General features: G+C 57.9%; 1 protein-coding gene across 8 annotated transcripts in view; it reads left to right on the forward strand.

The window, feature by feature from the left end:
* Positions 1 to 27465, forward strand: part of ARHGAP23 (Rho GTPase activating protein 23) — a 94741-nt gene that overhangs the window by 37192 nt on the left and 30084 nt on the right. For 5 of the 8 annotated variants that reach the window (XM_054546500.2, XM_024234848.3, XM_024234849.3 and 2 more), the window contains exons 2-16: positions 2734 to 2895; positions 5529 to 5556; positions 7460 to 7555; positions 7732 to 7810; positions 7942 to 7996; positions 10777 to 11941; positions 13757 to 13912; positions 14137 to 14248; positions 14460 to 14517; positions 16399 to 16542; positions 22214 to 22531; positions 24086 to 24147; positions 24403 to 24533; positions 26662 to 26783; positions 27163 to 27318. In XM_054546500.2, coding sequence (XP_054402475.1) covers positions 2734 to 2895; positions 5529 to 5556; positions 7460 to 7555; positions 7732 to 7810; positions 7942 to 7996; positions 10777 to 11941; positions 13757 to 13912; positions 14137 to 14248; positions 14460 to 14517; positions 16399 to 16542; positions 22214 to 22531; positions 24086 to 24147; positions 24403 to 24533; positions 26662 to 26783; positions 27163 to 27318 — 2844 coding nt within the window. Of the gene's footprint in view, positions 1 to 2733; positions 2896 to 5528; positions 5557 to 7459; positions 7556 to 7731; positions 7811 to 7941; positions 7997 to 9622; positions 9784 to 10776; positions 11942 to 13756; positions 13913 to 14136; positions 14249 to 14459; positions 14518 to 16398; positions 16543 to 22213; positions 22532 to 24085; positions 24148 to 24402; positions 24534 to 26661; positions 26784 to 27162; positions 27319 to 27465 lie in introns of those variants that run through there. The other 3 variants (XM_054546502.2, XM_054546505.2, XM_063718168.1) reach the window with 3 other exon arrangements.

Raw genomic sequence — 27465 nt, forward strand, 5'->3', positions numbered from 1 at the left:
GGACTGGAAGGAAGGAACAGAGGAAAGGGAGAGGTAGAGATAAGGGAGGGAATGCTGGTAGTGCTTGGTGAGGAGGGGACCCGGAGAGGAAGGCATGCCTCCTGCCCTGGATTACATGCAGGCCCTCCCAGGGAGCAGCCCCCCCGAGGCAGCTGGCAGCTCCAGGCAGGATGTGTGCTGGGGGAGGGGCGGGGAGCGTGCGGGGACCTGTCCCAGCCACTTCTCGTCACTGAGGCAGCTGGTGGCTTGAACCTTAATCCAGGACAGCAGCAAAACAATGGGCCCTGCAAACAGCCTCAGCTCTGAGCCTGGGTGGGGGACAGGCAGGGGGCAGCCCACACTGGGGAGGAGCAGGGGCTTCTGGTAGGAGAGGGCAGTTGGTGAGGGGACCCCCAGACCCTTTTCGCTCCCTGATCAGTTCCTTGCCAGGTCAGCAGAGATGGGAAATCCGGGGGATTTCAGACCTCAGCAGAATTCCCAGAGAATTTTCTCCTCTGGGCTCCCCAGGCCCCTGTGGGGGTGCGGGGCACCGTGGGAGAGGCTAGGCTAAAGCTACAAGTGGAAGATGCTGGACTACCCCTGATGTCAAAACCCCTGCTGAGACCTCCTGGACTGGGGGTCTTCCAGCTTTTGCATGGCCCCTGTCTGGCAGGGGGGCACTCATAGCCTCATCTGGGTAGTTTTCCAGACTGTATAGGATTAGAACAGTTTAGAACGGTCTGTCTCCCTTGCCTGGAGCTCCACTCAGCCTCTTGTATATTCCGCCTGGCTCTGTCCCCTGGGGCTGTATGAAGCAGGCCTATTGCCTATTGTCTCTGTCACATTTTTCTTTAATCTTCTGAGATTGGAGGATCTAGCCTCTTCCCCAGACCTGCTCGACAGCAGCCAGGCTGTCCCCCATGCGGAAATCCTTAGCAGAGGGCAGCTGTCTCTCTCCACTGGGTGCGTGGACAGGAGGGTGGATGGTCCATGAATGAACTTCTTGGCATCAGGACATTTGAGTGGCAGATGTTTTTGAGCTTTCTCCAGCTATGAAAAGGGGACAAAAGGAGATGTTGCTAGTGAAGCGGGAGCTCCTCACTCCAGAATTGATGAGCTTCTTCCTCCACACCCAGCCCCTCAGCCTTTCTCCTGTCAGCTGATGCCTCCTGCCTGGTGCCGAGGAGGAGTTGAGGGGAGTAAGGAGTGTTGGTGGTGGGGGCTTCTTGCCCTCTGAGGGGCTTGGACTAGGGGCAACATAGAGGTTAGGCCACATGATGTTATGGATTTAAGAGTCCTCTAGGGGGCCTCTTGGCTTTTCAAGCAGCTTCTCCGTCTCTCCCATCTTCCCCAGTTGGGCTCCGTGAGCACCATCCATCTGACACCCTCCTGTCACCCGCCTTCCCTCTCTGTGTCCCAAAGGGAGCCCTGTCTCAGGCACTGTTTTCTTCTTGCCCCAGAAACAGACCTGTGTGCCCCCTCCAAATTTGTCTTCAGACACCCTCTGCCACATCATCTTGGAGAATCCTGAGAATTTTGGGAGGTCTGACAGGAGGCTTTAGTGTCTCTGAAACCTGCGGCCTTTTTTTTTTTTTTTTTTGAAATGAAGTCTCGCTCTGTCGCCCAGGCTGGCTCTCAGTTCACTGCAACTTCTCCCTCCTGGGTTCAAGCGATTCTCCTGCCTCAGCCTCTTGAGTAGCTGGATTACAGGCGCCAGCCACCATGCCCGGCTAATTTTTGTATTTTTGGTAGAGACAGGGTTTCACCATGTTGGTCATGCTGGTCTCAAACTCGCCTTGGTCTCCCAAAGTGCTGGGATTACAGGTAGAGACAGGGTTTCACCATGTTGGCCAAGGCTGGTCTCCACCCACCTTGGCCTCCCAAAGTGCTGGGATTACAGGTGTGAGCCACCGCACCCAGCCACCCCAAGCCTTTCTGGTGAACCAACCAGGCCTCTGGGCTGGGCTCTGGAGCCTCAGGAAGTCCCTTCAGGTGTCTGATGTCCAGTCCGCTCCCTCTTGGTTCTTGGTCCCCCCGTGTTCCTGCTGCTGTTCTTGAAGGATGCGTGTGTGCCAGTCTGCTGTGCATGTGTGTGTCTGCATGTCTGTGATGCATGCGTCTGTATGTGCATTGTGTGTGCAGGACTTTGATTCTGTACAACTCTGTGCATATCTATGTGTCTACATAAGTGTGCACGTGTGTACTCATTTGTGTGTGTGTGTGTCTGTGTGTCTGCATATTTGCACATGCTTGTCTGTATGTTTGTGGTATGTTCCATCTGCATGAGTGTATGTGGCTGGGGCTGTGTCTGCATAAGTATATGTCTATCTGGGAGGGCACGTATGTGTGCATGTGTGTGTGTGAGACTGTGCATGAGCTAAGACAACGACAGGCACTTCCTGGGCAAGAAGGCTGTATCCAGGGTCCTGCACATAGTAGGTGCTCAGTGAACATTTGCTGAACTCAGCTGAACTGAACTGAATGAACTTGCTTCAGTGAGTTATTTTCCTGAGGGCAAAGACGTTATGAGGGGACTGAGGGGAAAGGAAAGAAGGAAAAAGCTATTGGGCTGATGAAGGTGGGAGAGTAAGGAAGGGATGAGGAGGAGGTCATGGGCAGGGAGGATGCCTGGCAACCCTAGGGCGAAAGACCCCTTCTGGTGCCCGTCCGGTCCTGCGGGCTGCAGGAGGTGGTGCAAACAGCCAGAAGTGTCAGCCACACGGGCGCTCAGCCTGGCCTCCCTGTCTCCCACAGCTGCCACTGGGCCCAAGAGATGGGTGCTCTCCTAGGCGCCCCTTCCCCTGGCAGGGGCCGAGGACGCTGCTGCTGCACAAAAGTCCCCAGGACGGCTTTGGCTTCACTCTGCGCCACTTCATCGTGTACCCACCCGAGTCGGCTGTGCACTGCAGCCTGAAGGTATGCCCGGCTCGCCACTGTCCTGGTCTGGGGAAGCTTTCATGACGGAGGGAGACTCTTTTGTGCCAGTCCCCTTCATGGTCCTTTCACCCTCTCAGAGAAGCAGTCCTTCCTGGAGTCCGGCCTGACTCCCTTCTGCTGTGGCCTGGGGAGGAGGACTGCAGGGAGGCAGTGCCAGCCTTGGCTGGGTTATTTGCACTGTGTGACCGTGGACAGATACTTTAATCACTGTGGCCTGGGTCTTCTCAGGAGACAGGGAGGGTTGGCTGGTGCAGGTCAAGGACCTTGCAGGTGGGCAGCCAGGATGCTCACCTCACACCCCCAGACGCTTGTCTCTGGCAGGTGAACAGTTGTCTGGGATTTCCTGGGACCCCTGATCTACCGGCTGCTTCTGAGCTGGGGTTGCTCCTCCCCTGTCCAGCGTGAGCTCTCAGGGGCCTAGCACACCTGTGGGAGCCCTCCCAGCACACCCCCGGCCCCAGCTGGCCACAGCTCAGTGCGCTGGAAAGAGACCCAGGCTGGGACACAGGAGCCCAGAGTTCCAGTCCTGGGACAACTCCTCACTCATTGTGAATTTGGGGCTGCCTCCCCATCTCTGGGCTCCATTTCTCCTGCTGGAACCTGAGGACATTTATCAACTTGACCCCTCAGAGTCCCTCCTGCCCTAATGTAAACGTTGTGTTCTCTGAGTCCAGGAACGAGGGGTCCTGACCCCAATCCAAGGCTGTGAGCTAGGGGGAGGGGTCCCTGACAGCGAAGCAGAAGTGTGGGAAGGAGACAGAAGGGGCCCCAGGGAGCAACCAAAGCCCCCGACTAGGGCTCTGCTCCCATCACCACTTCTTTTCCAGCAGGGGGAGGCATTGATTTTGGAGTCAATGAACCCCTCTATCCACTTTCCCTAGGACTGGGATCTGCCTGCACAGCTACTGGGGGACTCTCCCTTGGTCCCACCTATCAGAGAACCAAACAGGGGACTTCACTGTCTGTGTTCGTGTGCTCACATGTCTCTCTGTGTGCACCACGTGCTGGCCATGGACGTGCATGTGTGTATCTCTCTCTGTGTGCATATAGTGTCTGCAAATACATGTCATGTATACATGTAGCTGTGCAGCTCTCACATGCATGCCGGAAGCTCTGGGGCTCCTGCATAACTGTTCTTATTGGCTACAGCTGTGCTTAAGAACATAAGTGGGGGCTGACGGTGTGTGGAGGGGGCACAGACCCCTACTTCATGCCCAAGGACACCAGCCCCTTAGTTCTCCGGAACCCCCAGTACTTCCTTCACTCTTTCCCCAGAATGCCCCTCCTTCTGCTCCCCTAGCATCTTCTCTTAGGGGACCCTGCTGAAGCGTGACAGCATAGGGTCTAGGGCTGGAAGACCTAGGGCTGGGCAAGCCAGGGACAAGCTGCCTCTCCTTTCCAGAACCTGCCCAGGGCTGGGAGGGGCCTTTGGCCTGGAGGCGGGAGGAGGCTGTGTTCTCCCGTCCTTCATGCTGCTGCCTGGCAGCCTGCAGGGAGCTCAGCCGTCCAAATGCATCTGTCTGCCTCTGCCACCCTCTCACAGTGCTGTCAGCTTGCATCAGCCAGAGTGCACCCCACATGGGAGGATGGGGGCAGAGTGCTTGCTCCCCAGAAGGGCCCAGCAGCTTTCCTGTGACCCACCCTGTCCTCGTTGGGGTGCCACAGAGGCCTGGGTTCCAGCCCTGGCTCTGCCACTGAGTCTCTGAGTGGCCTTGAACACACCATACCCTGCGAGCTATACAATGGGTACATGTGTGGAGAGGGTTAGAAGAGATGATGCTGAAGGTCCCATCCAGCTCTAAAATGCCACATCCAGCTGACTTAGCCTGTTCCTCTGACCTCCATGCCCTCCTTCCTCGTTGCCCCACAAAGTCTAGTGTCATCACCTACCAGGGTGATCCCAGAGGCCTCCCAGTGGATCCCCTTGACACCCTGCACCCAGGTGTCAGAATCCTCTCCCCTAACTCTCATTTTCACCTCCGCTCTCTCTCACAGAAGAACTTCCATTGGCTCCCTCTTTCTGTCCTATAAGCCTGAGTGCTTTAGCCTGAGTATTGTCACTTGTTGGTGTTGACTTTCTCCTTTAACTCAGCGATTCAGCCCTTCGTGTGCTGTGAGCGCTTATCCCTGATAGCCAGTGTCTGCACACCCCGCCTCCCTTGTCCACAATGCCTTCTCCCCGCCACCCTCAGATGTCTTTGAGTCCCCTCCCCAGGAGGACTCTAATCAATCCTCCCCTTGGCGTTCCCTGGAGCTGATAGCTGTAGTTTGCGCTTGTCATGTGACTGCCCTGGTCTTCTGTGTGATGAGCCTGTGTGATGCCTCCCTCGTTGGGCGGGGAGCTCCCCCACGGAAGGGGTCTTGGGTCACTTGTTGGACTGCAGGTTCCCCGATGGTTAGGGTGTTGAGGCGATGGGAGCACATGTCACTGGGGAACTTGGCCTCAGACTTGGTGCCCCTCGGACACCCCTCCCGCATCCTCCCCTGCTGGGCTACTTGGGAGGAGATAAGGGGTGGCGGGAACCTGAAGGGGCCCTGCCCACTGGAGCTGGGCCACCCCTGGCTGCTGAGGGCTGGACTGACGCCCACACCCACTCCTCTGTTCCCTGCAGGAGGAAGATAATGGAGGCCGTGGAGGAGGTAAGGGAGGACTGGCGGGCGCTGGACCTGCACGGGGACTCCTCTTCCAGCTCCTGTCTCCCTGTCCTCCCATAAGACCGCCTGTCCTTTTCTGTGCCCCCCTCCCTTGACTCCTGTTCCTGCCTTTGCTCCTGTCTGTGCCCCTGGTCTGGCCCCCTCTGGGTGCCTCTTCCTCACTGTCTCTGTCCTCCCCCTTTCTTTTTGCACATTTGTCTCCCTTGGGCGTTTCCTTCACAGAAGTTTGCTGAGCTCGGCGCACTGTGGGCGGCACTCTGGGGCACAGATGGGTGTCTGCCACCTGGCCCCTGCCCTCAAGCTGCTCCCAGCCTAGAACAAGGCGGCAGGGCAGGGCTGCAGGGCCTGGGGGCTGGTGGTGGGAGCGCTGAGCAAAGGCTGTCCTTGGAGGCAGAGACAGTGGAGTCCTGGTGGAAGTCAGGGGGCCCCCCAAGGTATTTCTCTCATACGATGTGAGCCTGACTCCCCTTGCTGTGGCCCTTGCTTCCCAGAGGCTCCTGGCGGACATCCAGGCCCCCAGGGTATTCAAGGCAGAGCGCCTTCTCTGGCAGCCTTCCTGCTCTGCCACTGGGGCTTCTGCTGGGCAGCCATAGTACACTCCTGCATCCCCATCCAGAGGCCGTGGTGAGGGAGGAGCCTGCTGACCTAGAGCAGGCCCATTTCTCTGTTAGCTTAGAGTTAGCAGCACTTACGAGCAGAGGAGCTTTGTTGGGGTGCAATGCGATTTGTGCCCACCCTAGGGGCCTCGGATCTCTGCTTGGAGCCCCTGAGCCTGGGGAAGGGAGGAGGTGGGGGATGTGAGTATTGGGTGTCTTGCTGGGTCTGCGGGAGTGGGCATCCCTGCGAGGAGGGCATCTGACCCTGCCACGTGTCTTCAGAACTGTTATGGCCTTTTGTATGGCACCCTTTCCTCTGTCTCATGACTTGTGTGTGCATGTGTGTGTGAGAATCTGCCTCCCCCACTGGACAGGGAGCTCTGGAAGGACAAGGGCTGTGCTTGTTCATCCTTTTTTTTCTTTTGCGATGGAGTCTTGCTCTATCACCCAGGCTGGAGTGCAGTGATGCGATCTGGGCTCACTGCAACCTCCACCTCCCGGGTTCAAGCAATTCTCCTGCCTCAGCCTCCTGAGTAGCTGGGATTATAGGTGCCCGCCACCGCACCCGGCTCATTTTTGTATTTTTTAGTAGAGACAGGGTTTCACCATGTTGGCCAGGCTGGTCTTGAACTCCTGACCTCACGATCTGTCTGTCTCGGCCTCCCAAAGTGCTGGGATTACAGGCGTGAACCACCGCACCCGGCCTTTTATTTTTTTTGAGACAGAGTCTTACTCTGTCACCCAGGCTGGAGTGCAGTGGCACAATCCCGGCTTACCACAACCTCTGCCTCCCAGGTTCAGGTGTTTCTCCTGCCTCAGCCTCCTGAGTAGCTGGGATTACAGGCGCGCGTGCCACCACCCCCAGCTAATTTTTGTATTTTTAGTAGAGATAGGGATTCACCATATTGGGGAGGCTGGTCTCGAACTCCTGACCTCGAGTGATCCACCCGCCTTGGCCTCCCAAAGTACCGGGATTACAGGCGTGAGCCACCGCGCCTGGCCTGTTCATCCTTTTTAGTGTAGTTTTTAGCACATGAAGAGGACACAGGAGGTGTTTACGGAGTGACTCTTTGTGTGTCCCCATAGGTTTTCTTTCTCCCAGGTCTGTGTCCTCCTGTCGGGTTCTGTGCCTCCATGGGCCTGTCCAGTGTCCCCGTGGATGTTTGGGCCTGGGCATGTTTGTGACCGGGCGAGTGCAATCATTCTCTGAGTGTGTGTCCCCTGTGTGTGTAGCTGTGCATGGGTGTGACCTTCAGCAGCCACCCCCAGCTAACCTGGTTGATGCCCACCAGGACCCTCCCCCCGGCACCGCCTGGAGCCCATGGACACCATCTTTGTCAAGAATGTGAAGGAAGACGGCCCTGCCCATAGGGCGGGGCTTCGCACAGGTGAGCTGGCCCAGTTACCTGGGCTCTACTTTCTACCTTCTGGCTAGGATTTGATTCTCGGATCCAGGTGTTGGGGAAGCTCCTGTCCCCACAGTGTTAGCCATGCCTGGTACAGGGGTTCTCAGGTGGGGCCTTTGATGCCCCTTGGTCACCACTCATGCGCTCCTTGTCCCCAGGAGACCGGCTGGTAAAGGTGAATGGGGAAAGCGTCATTGGGAAGACCTACTCTCAGGTCATAGCTCTGATCCAGAATAGGTGAGTGCCCCTGACCCCTCGTCCCATATTATCTCCCCTCCCCTTTGCCCTGGGGATGCCCTGGAGACCAGGATCCCTTCCTCCCGGACCCTGTTCCTTGGCCCAGCCTGATGTTCTGCCTGTCTCTGTAGTGATGACACTCTGGAGCTGTCTATCATGCCCAAGGACGAGGACATCCTCCAGCTGGTGAGTCCGGCCCCTGTGGCCTGAGAGGAGACCCCTGAGCCCTGGGGCAGCACCGGCTCCCCTGGGAGGCAGAGAAGGAAGTGTTTGGAGGGCACAGGCCGACATTGCCCAATTGGGGATGCCAGGCCCCTCCCTAGGCTGGGGCTGGTTGTTGCTTCATTCGGAGCTGCTCTGTGCTGGGGGAGCGGGAAACATGGCCTTGGCAGGCAGGATTCCTGCCAGGGTATCTGGAAGGAGGGTGGCCCAGCAGGCTCTGCCAGCCTGGCACGTTCTTGTCAGCTCCTAGGAGAGATGCCTGTTCCCCGCGCCCCCTCCCTGCCTGGCCCTGAGTGAGGGTGTCTCTGGTGGGTGTGTCCACACAGGCACCGAGCACACATCGAACACTGCCCAGCACATCCCACCCCACCCACTGTCATGTGTACCACACAGTACCCGAGCAGCACACACAGGTACACAGCCACACAGCACAGCCCCACAGTCCCACCCTCTATATAGCACGAAGCACACCACAACACACACACAGCACCGGGCACGTGCCACAATACAGACAACCACACAAGCACCCACTGCCACAGTTCACCCTCACACAGTGAAGTGCACCACAACACACACCCACAAACATTAAAACACGACACACTCACCAGCCCCTTGGCTCCCTGCAGTACAAACAGCATAGTACCTCGCACACTCGGACCTCCACAACTACACACCCACGCCCCACTATCACAACATGTATGCCCGCAAACACCGCGGCATCCTCCTGCCCATCTCAGCACATGCGCCCACCCGTGTCACAGGACTCCAAATTTATACATTCGACACCTCAGCATACCTAGAAGACAGCATCCAGCCCGCCACACAGAGAGCGTGGCCCAGACACTGCATGAAGCAGGCCCTGCACTCCCAAGCATACCCTTCCACACACACACTCACACACTCACACACTCACACACTGCCTCTTTGTGCCTGGAGCCCCGGCGGTCTGCTCTGCCCAGTGCCCACCTCCCCGGTCTCATGGGTCCCAGCCAGATGGCGGCTTACTTGCCCCTGAGGTCACTGTCCCCGGGGAGGCCCTGGGAGCCGCTGTGCTGGCTTCTGCCTTGGACGCACTCTCGTAATCACTGTAATCACAGTGCTATGCCTGGCATGATGCCCCTCTGGAAACCTCCACCCCTGACCTCGATTGTCCCCTTGCTCTTCCTGGGGAGAGGGAGGAAGGAGGGGGGGCTCTGAGATGGACTGCTCACCCCAAGTCTCAAGGCCTTGCCTGTACAGCTCCCCCAGGCTGAGGCGAGGCCAGCTATGGGGGAGTGACAGGGCGGGACCCTAGGGTGTCCCCCACTCTCTCCAGCTGGCAGGGGCAAGGAGTGGGAAGGGCAGTAGCCTCAAGTTCTGCTGCCCAGGTTGGGGTGGGCTGGCAGCGCCAGATGTCAGCATCTGGGGGCCTCCACTGGCCCCCGCATCTCCACCAGCCGGAGGGTGGGGCCCAGGCATTCCTGTGGTTGGAAGCCAAGGCTGGAGGCCAATCGGGCCTCGGCAGCTGCTGACGCCACCACCGACGCGGCGAGGCCCCTCCACACCCATCCTCTCCTCCCTCCTCCTCCCGCCAGCCAGCCGAGAGAGAGCTGGGTGGGGGTGAGGGGGAGCCGCAGGGAGGGCAGACGCCACGCAGTGGTCAGTGGGGGGGGTTAGCCAGAGCTGGGGGCGGGCGGAGGCGGGCTGGGATGCTGCCGCCGCCGTGATGATGCCGGGAACCTGGGGAGACGGCGGGATGGCAGGAGGGAGAGGTATGTGTGTACCGGCCCCTGTGCCAGCTGGAGGGGGCTGAGTGTGCGGGGGTGTGGTTTAGCTTGTCCTCATCACATGATGTTTGTGCCTGGGACTGGAGGTGTAGTTATTTGTGTGTGTTTCATTGTGTTTTACTGTGTGTGTGTGTGTGTGTGTGTCTGGGTGTGTATCTTCCGGTGTCTCCTCGTAGTGTGGTGTGTGTGTGTGTGTTTGGTTTCACCCTCCCACCCTTTGGTTGTTTGCCTTGAGTTAGGCTCCTGGGCAGCTCAGCAGGGGCCAGGCTGGGCCCAGGCCACAAGGCCGCTGTCCCTGGGAGCTGACTCCTTTTTTGGCTGGGCCTGGGCGCTGGCCCTGTCACTCCTTAGCAATGCAGCGTCAGCCTCAGCTCCCAGTGCCAAATTCCAGGCCCGGGGGTGGCAGAAGGTGGCTCAAGTCCCCTCCTTCAAGCCTGGCAGGAGGTGGGCAAACTCCTTCTCACCCCTGTGGCTCAGGAGCCAGCTTCCCATTCCCGGGGATGGAGGGACAGATGGGCTCTGCCAGCCTCTGCCCCACCCAGACACACCCCTAGCCGGCTTTCTTCTCTCATCTGCCACCTTGACTGGTCTCGGTGGGGTTTCCTGGCTCCACCCGAGGAGCTTTGGGCATTGGTGGACATAAGGGGGGCAGGCAGGCAGTGGAGGCCAGGACTGGGGGAGGACCCCAGGAAACAGATGCTGGAATGTTTGTGGCTAGGGCAGTCCTTGTCATAGTCTTAGCGAAATCCCACTTTTGCTGGAGTTTGCCTGTGTCTCAAAGGCTTCTTGCTTCTTCTTTGTTCTCTCCCTGGACATGCCCTTCCACCCCCACCCACTTATGCCGCCCCCTCTTTCCCCCCACCACTTGGTCCTCTCCCTTCATTCCCCTCCTGGGCTCCTTGACCTCCTCGGGCTGCCATTCCCCTACCCCGTGGGACTTGTCTGACCCTGCTTACCTGTCTCTGTGTCTCCGGCCAGGCCTACTCCCAGGATGCCTACCTGAAAGGGAACGAGCCGTATTCTGGAGAGGCCCGCAGCATCCCAGAGCCACCCCCGATCTGCTACCCCCGCAAGACCTATGCCCCTCCCACCCGGGCCTCCACCAGGGCCACTATGGTGCCTGAGCCCACCTCAGCACTGCCCAGTGACCCCCGGAGTCCTGCTGCCTGGAGTGACCCGGGGCTCCGTGTGCCACCTGCTGCCCGTGCCCACCTGGACAACTCTTCCTTGGGGATGAGCCAGCCCCGCCCCAGCCCTGGTGCCTTCCCCCACCTCTCCTCGGAGCCCCGGACGCCCCGTGCCTTCCCGGAACCTGGCAGCCGGGTGCCCCCCAGCAGACTGGAGTGCCAGCAGGCCTTGTCACACTGGCTGTCAAACCAGGTACCCCGCAGGGCGGGGGAGAGACGGTGCCCAGCCATGGCCCCCCGGGCCCGCAGCGCCTCCCAGGACCGGTTGGAGGAGGTGGCTGCCCCCCGCCCGTGGCCCTGCTCCACCTCCCAGGATGCTTTGAGCCAGCTGGGCCAGGAGGGCTGGCACCGAGCTCGCTCAGATGACTACTTGAGCCGGGCCACTCGTTCTGCCGAGGCACTGGGGCCAGGGGCACTGGTGTCGCCCCGTTTTGAGCGGTGTGGCTGGGCTTCCCAGCGTTCGTCTGCCCGCACCCCCGCCTGCCCAACTCGGGACCTGCCAGGGCCTCAGGCCCCGCCCCCGTCTGGCCTGCAGGGCCTGGATGACCTCGGGTACATCGGCTACCGGAGCTACAGCCCATCATTCCAGCGCCGGACCGGCCTCCTGCACGCGCTCTCCTTCCGGGACTCACCCTTTGGGGGGCTGCCTACCTTCAACCTGGCCCAGTCCCCTGCGTCATTCCCACCAGAGGCCTCCGAGCCACCCAGGGTTGTACGGCCAGAACCCAGCACCCGGGCCCTGGAGCCTCCTGTGGAGGATCGCCGCGATGAGGTGGTCCTGAGGCAGAAGCCCCCGACAGGCCGCAAGGTTCAGCTGACCCCCGCAAGACAGATGAACCTTGGATTTGGTGACGAGTCCCCAGAGCCAGAGGCCAGTGGGCGAGGGGAACGCCTGGGCAGGAAGGTGACCCCTTTGGCCACCACCGAAGACTCTCTGGCTTCCATCCCCTTTATTGGTGAGTGATGGTACATGTGGCTGTCCTGGAGGACTTAGCTGTCGGCTGTCTGTGTCCTGCTGTACCCCATCTGCCTGTCTACCATGGGCAGAACTCGGCTGGGTGCTGGTGGGATCATCTTGTTTCTCTGTCAATTCATTAATCTGTTCATCCATCCATCCATCTATTCTTCTATGTTTCCTTCTGTTCTCTGTCATCTTTTCTTCCATCCTACCTCTCATTCATTTATCCTTTCAGCATCTTTCCATACACTCTTTCTTTTCTCCCTCTTCCCATCCATCCATCCATCCATCCATCATCTGTTCTTCCTTCCTTCTTTCCTTCCTCTCTCCCTCCTTTGTTCATTCATTTGTTCCATCCATTCATCCATCTATCCATCCATCTATTCTTCCTTCTTTCCTTCCTCTCTCCCTCCTTCTTTTGTTCATTTATTTGTTCCATCCTTTCTTCCACCCATTCATCCATCTTTCTTTCCTTTGACTCTTCCTTCCATTCTCCCGTTCTTCCTTCCATCTTCCCTTTGTATCTTTCCCTCTTTGTCCCTTCCATCCACCCTCCATCCCTCCATCGACTCAACAGATATTTGTGTCAGGCCCTGTGCATGGCTCCATGCTCTCCTGGACTGGATGGTCCAGCAGAGGGTGGTGGACATGCAGGGACAATCCATTGGGATGGGCGTGTTGTGGGACAGGGAGCTTGAGGAGAAGGGCTCAGAGAAGAGCTACGGTGAGAATCTTGGAGAAAGGACATTTGGGCTAAGACTTGAAGGATGAGAAGGAGTTTATCAGGGGAAGAATATTCAAGGAGAGGGAATAGAATATGCAAAGACCCTGAAGTGAGAGAGGCAGGACCCCCTTCTGGGCTGTGAGGACCCTTTCAGGCCCAAGGGTCTCATTAGTCACTGGGGTTGGCTTTTGAGAGCAGAGGGAACCCTCTAAGGCTTGCCTTGCCTTCGACTGGATGCAGGAGAGGGAGAGGCAAGAGAGTAGAGCAGCTGGGTGATGCCCAGGTTTCTGGCCGGGCTTGGGGGTGGTGCCTCACCCCCGTGTTGGGAGTGAGATGGGGAGAAAGTTCAGGACTGTTGAATATGAGGTGTCCAGGAGGGAGCAGGATAGACGGGGCTGGGGAGAAGGAGCAAGATGCAGGGTAATGGAGAGGGATGGTGGTAGATGGGAGGTGAGCTCACCTTACCAGACAGTGAGAGGGAGGAGGCCTGGGGCAGGGGGAAGACACAGCCCTGGCTCCCCGAGCCAGCCTTCGGTGGAGCAGAGACACAGCCTCTTCTGTTAGTAAGGAAGGCTCTAGGCTGTGGCCAGGAGAGGCAGTCTCTTCTTCTAGCGCACACTCTGTCTGAGGGGGAGATGTCATCTCTGCCCTTGAGGAGCCCCAGCTGATGGGGGAGCTTTTGCCCTTAGGAAGCTCTCAGTCTGATGGGGAAGGCACTGCCCCTGCCCTCAGGAGGCTCTTGGTGTGAGAGGGGAGACATAATTCATTCTCTCTGAGTGCCCTCAGTCTGATGGGGCAGACACTGTCCCTGCCCTCAGGAGGCTCCCAGTCTGATGGGGAATATTGGCTCTGTCCTCAGGAGCCCGGTCTAAGGAGGGTGGCTCAGCCCCACTCCTGAGGGGAAGGATTCCATGGCCACAGTCTGGACAATGGGCCAGTCACGCTTGACAGTGGGAATGTTGCCAGCAGGACCCTTTGGGATGTGTCTGAGCCTGGAGGCGAGTGGCACGGGGGCTGGCAAGGCTAGGGTGGAGGCAGGCAGGCTCCGCTGTCTGCCGCCTTCACACCTTTCTCCTTCCACGTGCATAGATGAGCCCACCAGCCCCAGCATTGACCTCCAAGCCAAGCACGTCCCTGCCTCTGCTGTGGTCTCCAGTGCCGTGAACTCAGCCCCTGTCCTGGGCACCAGCCCATCTTCCCCGACCTTCACCTTCACCCTCGGACGCCATTACTCGCAGGACTGCAGTGAGTGCTCCCCACACCCCCAGCCCCACCCTCTCCCCCGCTGCCCAGTCCCAGGGGTCTCTGTTGGGCCTGCTGCTTGATGTCTGGCCTCTTCCTCTGGTTTCCGCTTCTCCTGGGGCCCTTTGGGAGAGTCGCCTCCTGCACCTGCCCAGAAGGGAGGGCTCTGGGAAACCCTTGACCTGCTGCCCCGCTGACCCTGAGGCCCGATGCGGGCGGCTTTGCAGGCAGCATCAAGGCTGGCCGCCGTTCCTCCTACCTGCTGGCCATCACCACGGAGCGCTCCAAGTCCTGCGATGATGGACTCAACACCTTCCGCGACGAGGGCCGGGTTCTGCGGTGAGGCTCTGTCTGGACATGGGGTGGGGTGGCCACAGCCACCCTGGCCAGCTGCTCTGGGGCAGGGCTTTTGGCCCTGGGGGTCCTCTATGCATGGGACAGTGTGCCTCCCCTGCTGGAAGGCCTCTGGGCTTGGGGTTTGGTGGGTGACGAGATAGTGAGGTCCTAGCTTTGCTGCCCACATCCCTCACCCTCGACCCTCGCTTTCCAGGCGCCTGCCAAACCGCATACCCAGCCTGCGGATGCTCCGGAGCTTCTTCACCGACGGGGTGAGCTGCAAGTGTGTGTGCATGCGCAGGAGCGAGGGTGTGGGGAGAGAGGGTGTCAGGGAGGTGGGGCCACAGGCTTGGCATGGGGGTTCCTGCTCCAGCTCCTGCCTTCCCCCTCCTGCCTGCACCCCTCACCCTCGTGTCCACCGTGGGACTTGCCCTCTGCTGTGGGCCCCGACATCCCTGAATGATACCACGCAGCCCCCCCAGGGGCCCCCGTCTGGACTGCCTCTTTCCAGACCCATCCCCCACAGCCACATGACTCACTTCTCCACTGTCTTCGCGGCTTTTTAGGTCTTCCCTGAAATTCCAGCCTCCGCTCCTGACATTTCACGCCTCCCTTCGCTACTCTATGTTTTCCTCCTCAGCACGCCTCATGCACAATTGGTGTTTCCTTTCCTCCCTGCCTGGCTCCCCAGCTAGAATAGAAGCTCCCCGAGCTTATATTTGGGGCTTCATTTGTTTCCTTCACTACCCTCAGTCAGTATTTGCATCACGTCATGTCTTCACGGGATGGGGTCGGGGTGGACACTGGAAAGGTGTGGCCGGGACACAGGGTTGAGATTGATGGACAGGTGGAGTTCGCAGCCTCAGGACCTGGGGAGGCAGGATCAGGCCTGTGATAGCCCTGGCTGTTTGTTTGTTTTGAGACAGAGTCTCACTCTATTACCCAGTCTGGAGTGCAGTGGCATGATCTTGGCTCACTGCAACCTCCACCTCCTGGGTTCAAGCTATTCTCCTGCCTCAGCCTCCCGAGCAGCTGGGATTACAGGCATGAGCCACCTCGCCGGGATAATTTTTGTATTTTTAATAGAGACCGGGTTTCACCATGTTGGCCAGACTGGTCTCGAACTCCTGACCTCAGGTGATCCACCCACCTCGGCCTCCCAAAATGCTGAGATTACAGGCGTAAGCCATCACACCTGGACATATTGTTGTTTTTAAAATCATATATATTTTTTTCATGCATGATTTTTCGTTTTTTTTTTTTTTGAGATGGAGTCTCACTCTATTGCCCAGGCTGGAGTGCAGTGGCACGATCTCAGCTCACTGCAACCTCCGCCTCCTGGGTTCAACCGATTCTCGTGCCTCAGCCTCCCGAGTAGCTGGGATTACAGGCATTCGCCACCACACCTGGCTAATTTTTGTGTTTTTAGTAGAGATGGGGTTTCACCATGTTGGCCAGGCTGATCTTGAACCCCTGACCTCAAGTGATCCACCTGTCTCAGCCTCCCAAAGTGCTGGGATTACAGGCATGGCCACCGTGCCCGCCCCACCTTTCCCTGGGTGTTTTTGATTATAGATGGACTGGAAAAGCCATCTTGATGTCAAGCGTTCTGTCTCATTGGTTGGTTGAACACCCCGGTGATGTTGGCACCTAGCTTATTTCTTATCACTTCTGCTTACTTAACTCTCCCTTGACTTGCGCCCTCTGGCTGGAGTCCTGTTGACACTGTCACTTCCTCTGTTTAACTCCTCGTGGACATGACTACCTGCTCCACTCACTCAGCCTTTGTTGATGTTCCCACTTCCCCTGTTTATTTAACTCCTCGTTGACACGATCACTTCCTCCATTTCCTTAATTCTTCTAAGTCTATAAAGTTACAGGAGGCTCCAAATTGGCTCCTCTAGCGTGGTGAGGCGTATGGTCTGCTGACAGGTCATAGCCTTTCCTCCTTTCTGGCTTCTCCTTTATGTATGTCTCATGACCTTAACACAAGTGGTCCAGAGAGGACAAGCAATGCCCATGAGGTCGCACAGCACATTGGGGTGTAGCGCAGACATATATCAGGCCTGTGCGGCCATAAGTGGTCCATGGGGTTCCTGAGATGCTGGCATTGTGGGAGCCACCCTAAATTGTCCTCTCTTGTCTCCCTGCAGTCCTTGGATAGCTGGGGCACCTCTGAAGATGCTGACGCTCCTTCTAAGCGACACTCAACCTCTGACCTCTCAGATGCTACCTTCAGCGATATCAGGAGAGAAGGCTGGTTGTATTATAAGCAGATTCTCACCAAGAAGGGGAAGGTAAGATGGGTGGAGGAATGAGGTGGAAGCTGGCTCCAGCAGAACCCTCCAGCTTCTCCTAGGCCTACCCTGACAGCCTCTGGAGCCAGAGAGAACCAGTGTAGGTTGTTGCATGAAGGATGGAGGTTAGATGCTAGGAAGAACTTCCTGGCAGGGGGATTTAAAGAACTTATGTAAAAGAAGTTAACAAGAGAGGTGGATTTTGCTGTGGGATGGATCTGATCAAGTCGTGCTTGGAATTCTGGCAAAACCATCCCACAGTGGCCCTGGCTTGACAGGCCATCCTGAAGGTGGCCGCTGGGGCTCATGGAAAACAAGGAGCAAGGCCGGGACTTCTGTAGGAGAGCTAAGGCCCAAGAAGAAGGCAGACAAGCCAGCAAAGGGCTTAGTGTTCATCCTAAGGGCAACCAAAAGCTCCCGGGGGCTCTTGCCAAGGGAGTTACAGCTTTAAAATATCCATTTGGCTCCCTGGGAGTGAGTTAGGGAGGGGCCACGCTGGAGGCAAGAAGACCAGTTAGGAGCGACTGTGGAGATCCAGGTGAGAGGCGAAGGGGGCTTTGGGGAGTAGTTGGGGAGGGCCTGGGAGGGAACCAGCAGGACTCTGAAAGGAGAAGGGCAGGGCCTCTGGATCCATGGGGTGCAAATCCTAGCCCCAGGCTGTGCTGTGGGCTGGAGAAGTGGGAGGAGAGACCACTGCCTTCCCTCCCGGCGATCAGGATGAACCCGGGTTTGACTCTTGACTGCATCACCCATTGCTCTGAGAGCCTGGGTGACTCACCTGGCCGTGACTCAGTGTCCTCGTCTGTAAATGGAGCTAACAGTAATCCCTAGCTCATAAGCCTATTGCTAAGGATTAAATGAGATGATCTAAGTAAAGGGTTTACCCAGTGCCCGGCACTTGGAGCTGCTGTACTTCTGCTTACTGTTATTTGTTTTCTTTTTTTGAGACGGAGTCTCGCTCTGTTGCCCAGGCTGGAGTGCAGTGGTGCGATCTCGGCTCACTACAACCTCCACCTCCTGGGTTCAAGCAATTCTCCAGCCTCAGCCTCCTGGGTAGCTGGAACTAAAGGCACTCACCACCAAACCCGGCTAATTTTTTTTTTTTTGTATTTTTTTAGTAGAGACGGAGTTTCACCATGTCTTGAACTCCTGACCTCAAATGATCTGTCTGCCTCAGCCTCCCAAAGTGCTGGGATTACAGGCATGAGCCACCGTGCCCGGCCCGCTTACTGCTATTTGAATTTTCTACCCTGCCTTCTGGGGTGTTAGGGGTCCCTGGAAAGAACATAAGCTTTGAAGCAGACAGACTTTGAATTCCTATCTGGCCACATATCAAGCACATGGCTTTGGGCACCCCACTTACCTTCCCTGAGCCTCACTTTCTGATCTGTACGATGGGAGCAATGTTATCCTACCCCAAGGGCTGCTATGGATTAAGTGAGGGTGAAGTCGAGGCAGGACTGGTGCTCCTCTGTGGAGAATGACTAAGGCCTCCCTGCTCGGGAGCCTCTGTGGAGGTTCTGGGGAGTTAGTGGTGAGGGAACCAGGGCAGCCCTGCCCTCCTGGGGCTCCTGTCGCTTCTGTCGAGCAGCAAGAACGCATGTGGCATCATGGTTCCAAGTGCATAGACTGCCGTGACGCCGGGGCGCAGGGGCGGGTGGGCGTGGGTAGGGAGGTATCCAGAGGCTGAGACACGAAAGGGGTGAGAAGCCACAAAACTGGGAGACAGTGGAGGGGCCTGACAGGGAAGATGTCTCCTTAGAGGGTCTTGGGGAGAGGTGGGGAGAGGTGTGCTAGGAGCCAGGGTGAGAGGTGGAAGATGAGCTGGGGAATTGGGCACCTGCCCAGAGTGTGGGGCCTGGATACCCAGGAAGAGCCTGTCCAGGGTTTTATTGTTTTGTTTTATGTTATGTTATGTTATGTTATATTGTGTTATGTTATCTATTTTTGAGACGGAGTTTCACTCTGTTGCCCAGGCTGGAGTGCAGTGGTGCGATCTTGGCTCACTGCAACCTCCGCCACCCGGGTTCAAGCAATTCTCGAGCCTCAGCCTCCGTTGCCCAGGCTGGAGTGCAGTGGTGCGATCTTGGCTCACTGCAACCTCCACCCGCCGGGTTCAAGCAATTCTCAAGCCTCAGCCTCCTGAGTAGCTAGGACTACAGGCACCTGCTACCATGCCCGGCTAATTTTTGTAGTTTTAGTAGAGACTGGGTTTCACTGTGTTGGCCAGGCTGGTCTCAAACTCCTGACCTCAAGTGATCTGCCTGCCTTGGCCTCCCAAAGTGCTGGGATTACAGGTGTGAGCCACCGTGCCTGGCTCTGTCCAGGTTTTTAAATGTGGGCTGGGGATGCCAGGAGACTGGGGTTATGTCTGTGACAGGAGGAGCCAATCCCATTGCCGTTGTCCAGGCGAGTGAGGCTGGGGGCCCTGACCCAAGGCGGTGGTGTGGGGCCGGGTGGAGAGGACACTTTAGAGAGAGATTCCAGGGGAAGGAGGGCCAGGGCTTGCCAGCTGCTGGGAGGTACAGAAGGAGGAGGAGGCGATAAGGTTCCTGGATTCCTGGCTTGGGCTGAGGGAGGGTGGTGGGTGGTGGGACCCTCCCTGGGCCATGGCACACTGGAGAAGCAGGTTTGGGGTGAGGGAGCCAAGGGGCTCCACTGGGGCTATGTGAGTCTGAGGGCCCTGGGACAGACCCCAGTGGAGATGTCCTGGGGACAGAGGCTCTGAGGGCGTGGCACTAGAGGGAGGCCCACCTGGGGACGGCCTTTGTCTGTCAGCATGGACGAGTTACCTGTGCCTCTGGGCAGCGGCTTGAAGGAAGAAGGCAAGAGACCCAGCTGAGGCTTGAGAGAAGTGGGGGGGCCAGGGAGGCTGACAGAGACCAAAAAGAGCCAGCAAGCCGACAGTAACCCATGGGGTGGGAGCCATGAGGCAGGGAGGGACCAGCCATGTGCACTGTGCGAGGAGAGCCACATGTGGGCCAGCCCTTCCAGTCTAACATGTGAGCCACCTGAAGGGTCCTTGTGAGGGTGGCTGGCTCCCCCTACCCGGGGAGCCTGACCCTCAGCTCCTGGGGGCCCTGAGCCTAGTTCAGGGACAGGAGCTGTCCCCTTCCTGCTCACTGGCCAGTTCTGGAGGACCAGGCCTCCACTCCCTTGCTGGCCAAAACCCGATGTCGCTCGTTCCCTTGGTGCCGTGGCCTGACGTTAGAGGAGAGTCTTCAAGTCAGCCTCAGGCCCTTGGTCCACCCAGGCCGTGGGCACCCTCTCCGTGCTCCCTCCCAGCCCCAGCCTCTTTCAGAGACACGGACTGTCAGGCAGAGGAGGGAAAGGGACAGTGACTTGTCCCCGCAGCCTCAGCCCCAGCATGGGAGCTGCATGCAGCCTTGGTGACCAACTCCCTCACTCATTTATCAGCCAGAGACACTGAGGCCTGGGAGTGTGGTTGACTTGTCCTAGGTCATGCCGCTGGTTTAGCCTCAGAGAGGTGCCCTTGTCACCACCTCACTGCCACATTAAAATTCTCCCTGGAGGACTCTGCTGTCTCCTACTCTGAATGTCCCTGTCCCTGTCCAGCAGTTCTGTGATGAGCAGGGCTCACAACTCAGGATCCACACGATGGGAGGCCAGATGTGGGCTGTGCCCATCTGCCAGCCACGGGGTCTCTTTGTCTGGTTTGTTCGGAGAGCTGAGGCCTGTGCTGGATATGGAGCCACCAGCCAGCAGAGAGGAGCTCTTGGTCTGATGGGAGATGGAGCACCTGTCCTCAGGGTGCTCCAAGGATCATTAATTCATTTATTCAGGAAATGCTGATGAGCCCTTGCATGCAGCTGTAGGCCCTGGGATATGGAAATGAGAGGATGGAAAAGCTCCCTGTCCCCAGGACAGCCTGAGGCTGCAGTAAGTTCTTGGAAAGGATCAAGCTGATCAGAAGCGGGAGCTGCATTGAGGGAAAAATATGGCCAGAGAAGGCCTCGCTGAGGAGGTGACGTTGGTGATGCTGGAGCTCAGATCTGAAGGGGAAGAAGGAAGCAGCCACATACAGAAGTGAGGGAGGGGGGCGCTTAGGCAGAAGGAACAGCAAGTGGAGAGGCCCTGAGAAAGGAAAGGCTTGGCTTGCTCACCTGCAAGGGCCCCCTGGCTTGACATAGTGAGAAAGGTGTGAAGATGAATTTGGAGAAAGGCAGGGACAGACCACAGGAGACCTTAGATTTGATTCTGAGGGCGATGGGATCTCTTGAGAGGATGCTGAGCAGGGGAGAGATGTGATCTCCTTTTCATTCTAACATGATCGCTGCAGCTGCTGCTGGAGAATGGTTGCAGGAGTGAGAGTAGAGACTGGGAAGGTCTGTGCGTCCTCCAAGCAAGAGGCATTGATGGCATGGACCGGGTGGTGGCAGGGAAGACAGAGACAGGGGATGTTTTGGAGGCAGAACAGTTGTGACTTCCTGATGGATGGGATGTCAAGGGTGAGGAAAAGGGAGGAGTCAAGGGCAGCTCCCAGGTTTCTGGGCAACTGGATGGATTGACTGGACTGGAAAAGATGGGGTAGAGGGTGGAGAAGAGGTTTGATGGTAAGAAATCACATGGCCTGGCAAGTACTGTGCAAAGTGCCCATGGGACCTGCAAATGAAGACACTGAGCAGGGTGGGGGTCCCGGACTGTGGCTGGGGGAGACGCTGGGCTCGGGAATAGCCATCAGCAGATGGACCTGGTTTAAAGGCACAGCACAGGTGACATCCTTGAGGGAGGTGTGCAGGGACAGGAGAGGAGAGGAGAGTCAGGACAAAGTTCTGGAGCTCCGCCTCCTTTAGGGCGGGGTCTGTTACCCTCAGCTCTGCTGACATTTTGGGCCAGATAACTCCTTGTTGGGGGAGGCTGTCCTGTGCATTATGCAATGTTTAGCAGCATCCCTCAGATGCCATAGCACACCCTCCAGCTCCCTCCACACAAATGTCCCGTGGGGATGAGTCTTCTGGCTGTTTAACTACAGGTGCAGAGGGTGGGGGAGGGGAAATAGAAAAGACTAGGAAGGAGCCAGTGGGATTAGGAAGAAAGCCGGGAACGTGGGGTCTCAGGTGCTGAGATAGGGTCTGGAGAGGGAAGGAGGGGCTGGCTGTGTCAGATGCCGCTGAGGGGTTAAGGCAAGTTGGGGAGAAGCAGCCACTGGCTTTGGCCACATGGCGGTTCTGGGTGTCCCTGAGAGGAGCTTCTGGGCAAGTGGAGTCTTGGGTGGGCGGCAGGAAAGTGGGGAGAACAACCCTCTAAGGGTGCGGACGGCTTCTGAGCACGTTTGCTGGGATGAGGGGCAGCCTGGGGAGGGGCGTGGGCTGGGAATGGCTTCCTGAGGATTTCATGTACGGAGGGCCATGCTGGGTGTCTGAGCATTGCCACCACCCGGTGGGTTGATGCTGGTGTTTAGAGGGGAAGACGGTTGGGGTCTGCTGGGGGGCTTTAGGGTGATGGGTAGGAGTGTCTAGGCAGGCGAGGGGCTGAGAAAGCATTGGTGGGCTGTGGGCAGGAGGCTGCCCAGGTCTAGCCGGGTGGAGCAGGGGGCTCCTGGTAGGCAGCGTGGGGTCCATCCCCGGGCTGTCCTCTGCTACTCTGAGAGCAGTAGGCAGGACTGGCCTCTCACCACTCCTGTCTCCCCCAACCCCGTGTCTCCCTGCAGAAAGCGGGCAGCGGCCTGCGCCAGTGGAAGCGGGTGTACGCCGCGCTGCGGGCGCGCTCGCTCTCGCTGAGCAAGGAGCGGCGGGAGCCCGGGCCGGCGGCGGCGGGGGCTGCGGCGGCCGGCGCAGGTGAGGACGAGGCGGCGCCCGTCTGCATCGGCTCCTGCCTCGTGGACATCTCCTACAGCGAGACCAAGAGGAGGCACGTGTTCCGGCTGACCACCGCTGACTTCTGTGAATATCTCTTTCAGGCTGAGGACCGGGATGACATGCTGGGCTGGATCAGAGCGATCCGGGAGAACAGCAGGGCCGAGGGCGAGGTGAGGGCCCGGCCAGCCCGGTGGCCACAGAGGGTGGGCGGGGTGGCCTCTCACTGGCTGTGGACCTGGGATGCCCGCTCTGAGCCTCACTTCCCTCTGCTAGAAAGGGGGGCTGACAGGAGTGTACCTCGTGATTGTGTCTCCCTAGGTTTCGGGGTGAGGAGGGTGCACGGGCAGGGCTGACGGGAGGACCTGGTGTCCTCGGGTACGGGGACCGGCAGTCACCATCCTGACCCTAATGATGACAGGGATTATTGTGACTGTGTTAGGATCTCCTTGAGCAGGCTCTGGCGTGGAGTGGTCAGCTCCAGGCCAGTCTCAGCTTTTCTCAGGAGGCGAGGAAGGCAGGGGCCTCCTATGGAGTGTGTTAGGGCATGAGTGTCCCCGCACCAGAACTGCACTGGGCTGGCCTGTCTGCAGGGGGATGAGCACATTGACCTTGTGAGGAGGCCGAGAGGCTTGGCCTTTGGCCACAGGTGGGCAGGGGTGGAACGAAGGGCCTCGGCAGGGATTTTGGGAGAATTTTTTTTTTTTTTTTTTTTTTTTTTTGAGACGGAGTCTCGCTCTGTTGCCCAGGCTGGAGTGCAGTGGCGCGATCTCGGCTCACTGCAACCTCCACCTCCCAGGTTCAAGTGATTCTCCTGCCTCAGCCTCCCAAGTAGCTGGGACTATAGGCGCATGTCACCATGCCCGGCTAATTTTTTTTTAGTAGAGACAGGGTTTCACTGTGTTAGCCAGGATGGTCTTGATCTCCTGACCTCGTGATCCTCCTGCCTCAGCCTCCCAAAGTGCTGGGATTACAGGTGTGAGCCACTGCGCCCAGCCGAAGAATTTTTTTTTAATGGCGCCCCTTGTGGTCAGCCATAGCTACACTCCAGGGGCCTGGGTAGGGATTCCTCCCTGTTTACTTCTTTGGCCAGGAACCTGCACAGAAGTGCCTTGAGACACCCACACAAAGTCATGTGGGCGTCCCGGGTCTGGGGTCTCTGCCAAGAGGGCAGTGGGCCTGGGCCTGCTCTGGCTGTGGGAGGGGGTGCTAGTGCATGGCCTCTTGCTGAGGACACATCCTCTCGCTGACCAGGCTCTGCTCTCCCGGGAACAGCTTTCCCCACTGCGGGGAGGAAGGCACCTAGAATTTGGGCCTCCTCCTCTGGGGGCCTGGCTTGGCTGTCCCCAACAAGGCGTAGTCAGGGGGATCCCAAGTCACCATCACTATGGCAGTAGCAGTCCCTCCTGGGGCACCTCCTCCATGCCTGCTCAGCATCTGCCAGGACGGTGGCGAGTGCTGCATGATTCTGCACCCGGCCCCGAGCCTTCCCTGTTAGCCCCCCATGTTTATTACCGAGGAGACTGAGGCTCAGAGAGGCTAAGAAGCTTCCCCAAGGCCTCAGCTGGTGAGAGGGTGCTGGGGAGTCCAGGCCTGGTCTTTCTCACTCCAGGGTCTGGGCTGTCCACCTGGCAGGCGGACAAGAGGGGAAGCAGGGCTAGGGATGAGCCCTGGGGTGGGCTGGCTGTGGGCACTGACACGATCCGCTCTCTCCTCTCCTGCTTCAGGACCCCGGCTGTGCCAACCAAGCTCTGATCAGCAAGAAGCTTAATGATTATCGCAAAGTGAGGTGAGGCCCAGCCCTCGTGGAGCAGTCTCCTCTGTGGGGGTGGTAGGGGACTGAAGGCAAAGGATGTCTTCCTGGCCCACCTCCAGGGCTGCCCTCTGCTGGGGGAAGGGGTATCCAGGGTCTCCAGGCTGCAGTTAGGCATGGAGGCATTGCCTCAGGGTGGAGGGGAGGTCCCAAGGGGCGGGAGGCCAGGGTGGGTGGCCTGCTTGGCCACCCCAAATGAAGACCTCTCCTCTCCCCCTTTTTCCTACACAGCCATAGCTCTGGGCCCAAAGCTGATTCCTCCCCCAAAGGCTCTCGCGGCCTGGGGGGCCTCAAGTCTGAGTTCCTCAAGCAGAGTGCGGCACGTGGCCTCAGGACTCAGGACCTGCCCGCAGGGAGCCGGGGTAGGAAGGCGGCCACTGAGACAGGGTGGTGTGTGGGGGCAGGGGGCATGGGGAGGGGAGGGCATGTGTGTGTATGTTGGGCTGTGTCTGCTCGTGTGTGCCTGAGTGTGTGCCAGGGTTACTGGTATGTCTGTCTGCGTGTGCATGCCTGTGAGGGTCTGGGGGGTCTTGAGGTGGAAGGGCCTGGAGCCTGATTCCCCTCCCTGACATCCCTGCTGGGTGGTCCTCTAATCTTTGCTGGTGTCTCTGCAGGGATGAGAGGCCCACCCTTTCCAAGAGCAACCTTTCCCATTTCACTCACCTTTGGCTGTTAGAAAGTTCTTACCTGGCTGGGCAAGGTGGCTCACACCTGTAATCCCAGCACTTTGGGAGGCCAAGGCAGGCAGATCACCTGAGGTCAGGAGTTCAAGACCAGCCTGACCAACATGGCGAAACCCCGACTCTACTAAAAATACAAAAGACCGGGCGCGGTGGCTAACGCCTGTAAACCCAGCACTTTGGGAGGCCGAGGCGGGTGGATCATGAGGTCAGGAGATCAAGACCATCCTGGCTAATACGGTGAAACCCTGTCTCTATTAAAAAATACAAAAAATTAGCCAGGTATGGTGGCAGGCACCTGTAGTCCCAGCTACTCAGGAGGCTGAGGCAGAAGAATGGCGTGAACCTAGGAGGCGGAGCTTGCATTGAGCCAAGATCGCGCCACTGCACTCTACCCTGGGTGACAGAGCGAGACTCCATCCATCTCAAAAAAATAAATAAATAAAAATAAAAGTACCCGGACGTGGTGGCGTGCGCCTGTAATCCCAGCTACTTGGGAGGCTGAGACATGAGAATCACTTGAGCCTGGGAGATGAAGGTTGCAGTGAGCCGAGATCACACCACTGTACTCCAGCCTGGATGACAGAGCGAGACCCTGTCTCAAAAAAAAAAAGGAAGTTGTTCCCTTGGGCCAGCAGGCACGGTGGCTGACACCTATAATCCCAGCATCATTTTGGGAGGCTGAGGCTGGAGGATTGCTTGAGGCCAGGAGTTTGAGACCAGCCTGGGTAACATAGCAAGGTCCTATCCCTACAAAATATTTTTTTATATATTATTTATTTATTTAGAGACAGAGTCTCATTCTGTCACTCAGGCTGGAGTGCAGTGGCGTGATCTCAGCTCATTGCAACCTCCATCTCTTGGGTTCAAGCAATTCTTGTGCCTCAGCCCCCCTAGTAACTGGGATTACAGGCATGCGCCACCACACCCGGCTAATTTTTTTTTTTTTTTTGAGACAGAGTCTCGCTCTGTTTCCCAGGCTGGAGTGCAGTGGTGTGATCTCGGCTCACTGCAAGCTCCGCCTCCTGGGTTCACGCCATTCTTCTGCCTCAGCTTCCCGAGTAGCTGGGACTACAGGCGCCCGCCACCACGCCTGGCTAATTTTTTTGTATTTTTAGCAGAGACGGGGTTTCACCATGTTAGCCAGGATGGTCTCGATCTCCTGACCTCGTGATCCGCCCGCCTTGGCCTCCCATAGTGCTGGGATTACAGGCATGAGCCACCGTGCCCGGCCCACGCCCGGCTAATTTTTGTATGTTTAGTAGAGACGGGGTTTTGCCATGTTGGCCAGCTGGTCTTGAACTCCTGGCCTCATGTGGTTCTGCCGGCCTCAGCTTCCCAAATTGCTGGGATTACAAGCATAAGCCACTGTGCCTGGCAAAAAAATTTTTTTTAATTAGCCAAGGTGTGGTGGTATGAGCTTATAGTCCCAGCCACTCAGGAGGCTGGGGAGGGAAGATTGCTTGAGCCCAGGAATTTGAGGCTGCATTGAGCTATGATCATACCACTGCACTACAGCCTGAGCGACAGAGACCCTGTCTGTAAAGAAACAAAGTTCTATGGCTTCCGCCTTGTAGTTTTGGCCCACGAGGCCACACGGAAGTCCTTGCATTGCTCTGGGGCTCTCCTTTGGGGTAAGCTTCCTCCCCTTCAGGCCTTCTCTCTTGCCACACAATGTCCCATCAGCCCTGGGCATCTGGTTTCTTCTCTGATGGAATCCCCATACGTCCAAATGTGTGAATGTAGCAGTGAATGTGTGTGACCCTCCTGGATACCCCAGCTCACTCTGGCTCTGTCTCCACCACTTCAGATGACAGTGCTGCAGCCCCCAAAACCCCCTGGGGCATCAACATCATCAAGAAAAATAAGAAGGCCGCCCCAAGGGCATTTGGGGTCAGGCTGGAGGAGTGCCAGCCAGCCACGGAGAACCAGGTGGGTCTCTGCCACACACCAGAGCAGGCCCGGCAGGGGGAGACCGAGGCACAGAGAGTCAGAGCAGCAAGGGACATGGAACTAGCTCTCCACCTCATTGTACAAACACAGCTGGGAAAACAGCCCACAGAGGGGAAGGCCCCCGCCTGCCCCAGGCCTCCCAGGGAGGGAGCAGCAGGGCCGAGGCTGAGCCCGGCTCCTTCTCAGACCATGGCGAGTCTTTGGTGTCATTTTTAGCTCCCAGACTGGAGGCAGCAAGGGCCTTTTGTTCCCCCCAAGGGTTCCTGGCAGCAGCTCTGGGCCTTGCATTGTCCCCATCTTGGCCTCCCCAGCTCCTCTGGCCCCTGTTCCCCCTAACACCCCTCCCCTGTGTCCCCAGCGTGTCCCCTTAATCGTGGCTGCATGCTGTCGCATTGTGGAGGCACGAGGGCTGGAGTCCACAGGCATTTACCGAGTGCCCGGCAACAATGCAGTGGTGTCCAGCCTACAGGAGCAGCTCAACCGCGGGCCTGGTGACATCAACCTGCAGGATGAGGTGGGTGAAGCTGGGGGGTCTGTGGAAGGGGGGCCGAGATGGTGTGTGGGTGGTGCTTCGCTTGGAGAGTTCTGTGATCTATTGTGTTGCATGCATTGTGCCCTATGACATGCCCGGCATTGGTCCAGAACACCAACATGGGCAAGA

Source organism: Pongo abelii, chromosome 19 (assembly GCF_028885655.2).
Source record: "Pongo abelii isolate AG06213 chromosome 19, NHGRI_mPonAbe1-v2.0_pri, whole genome shotgun sequence".
In the NCBI taxonomy this organism is placed as follows: Eukaryota; Metazoa; Chordata; class Mammalia; order Primates; family Hominidae; genus Pongo; species Pongo abelii.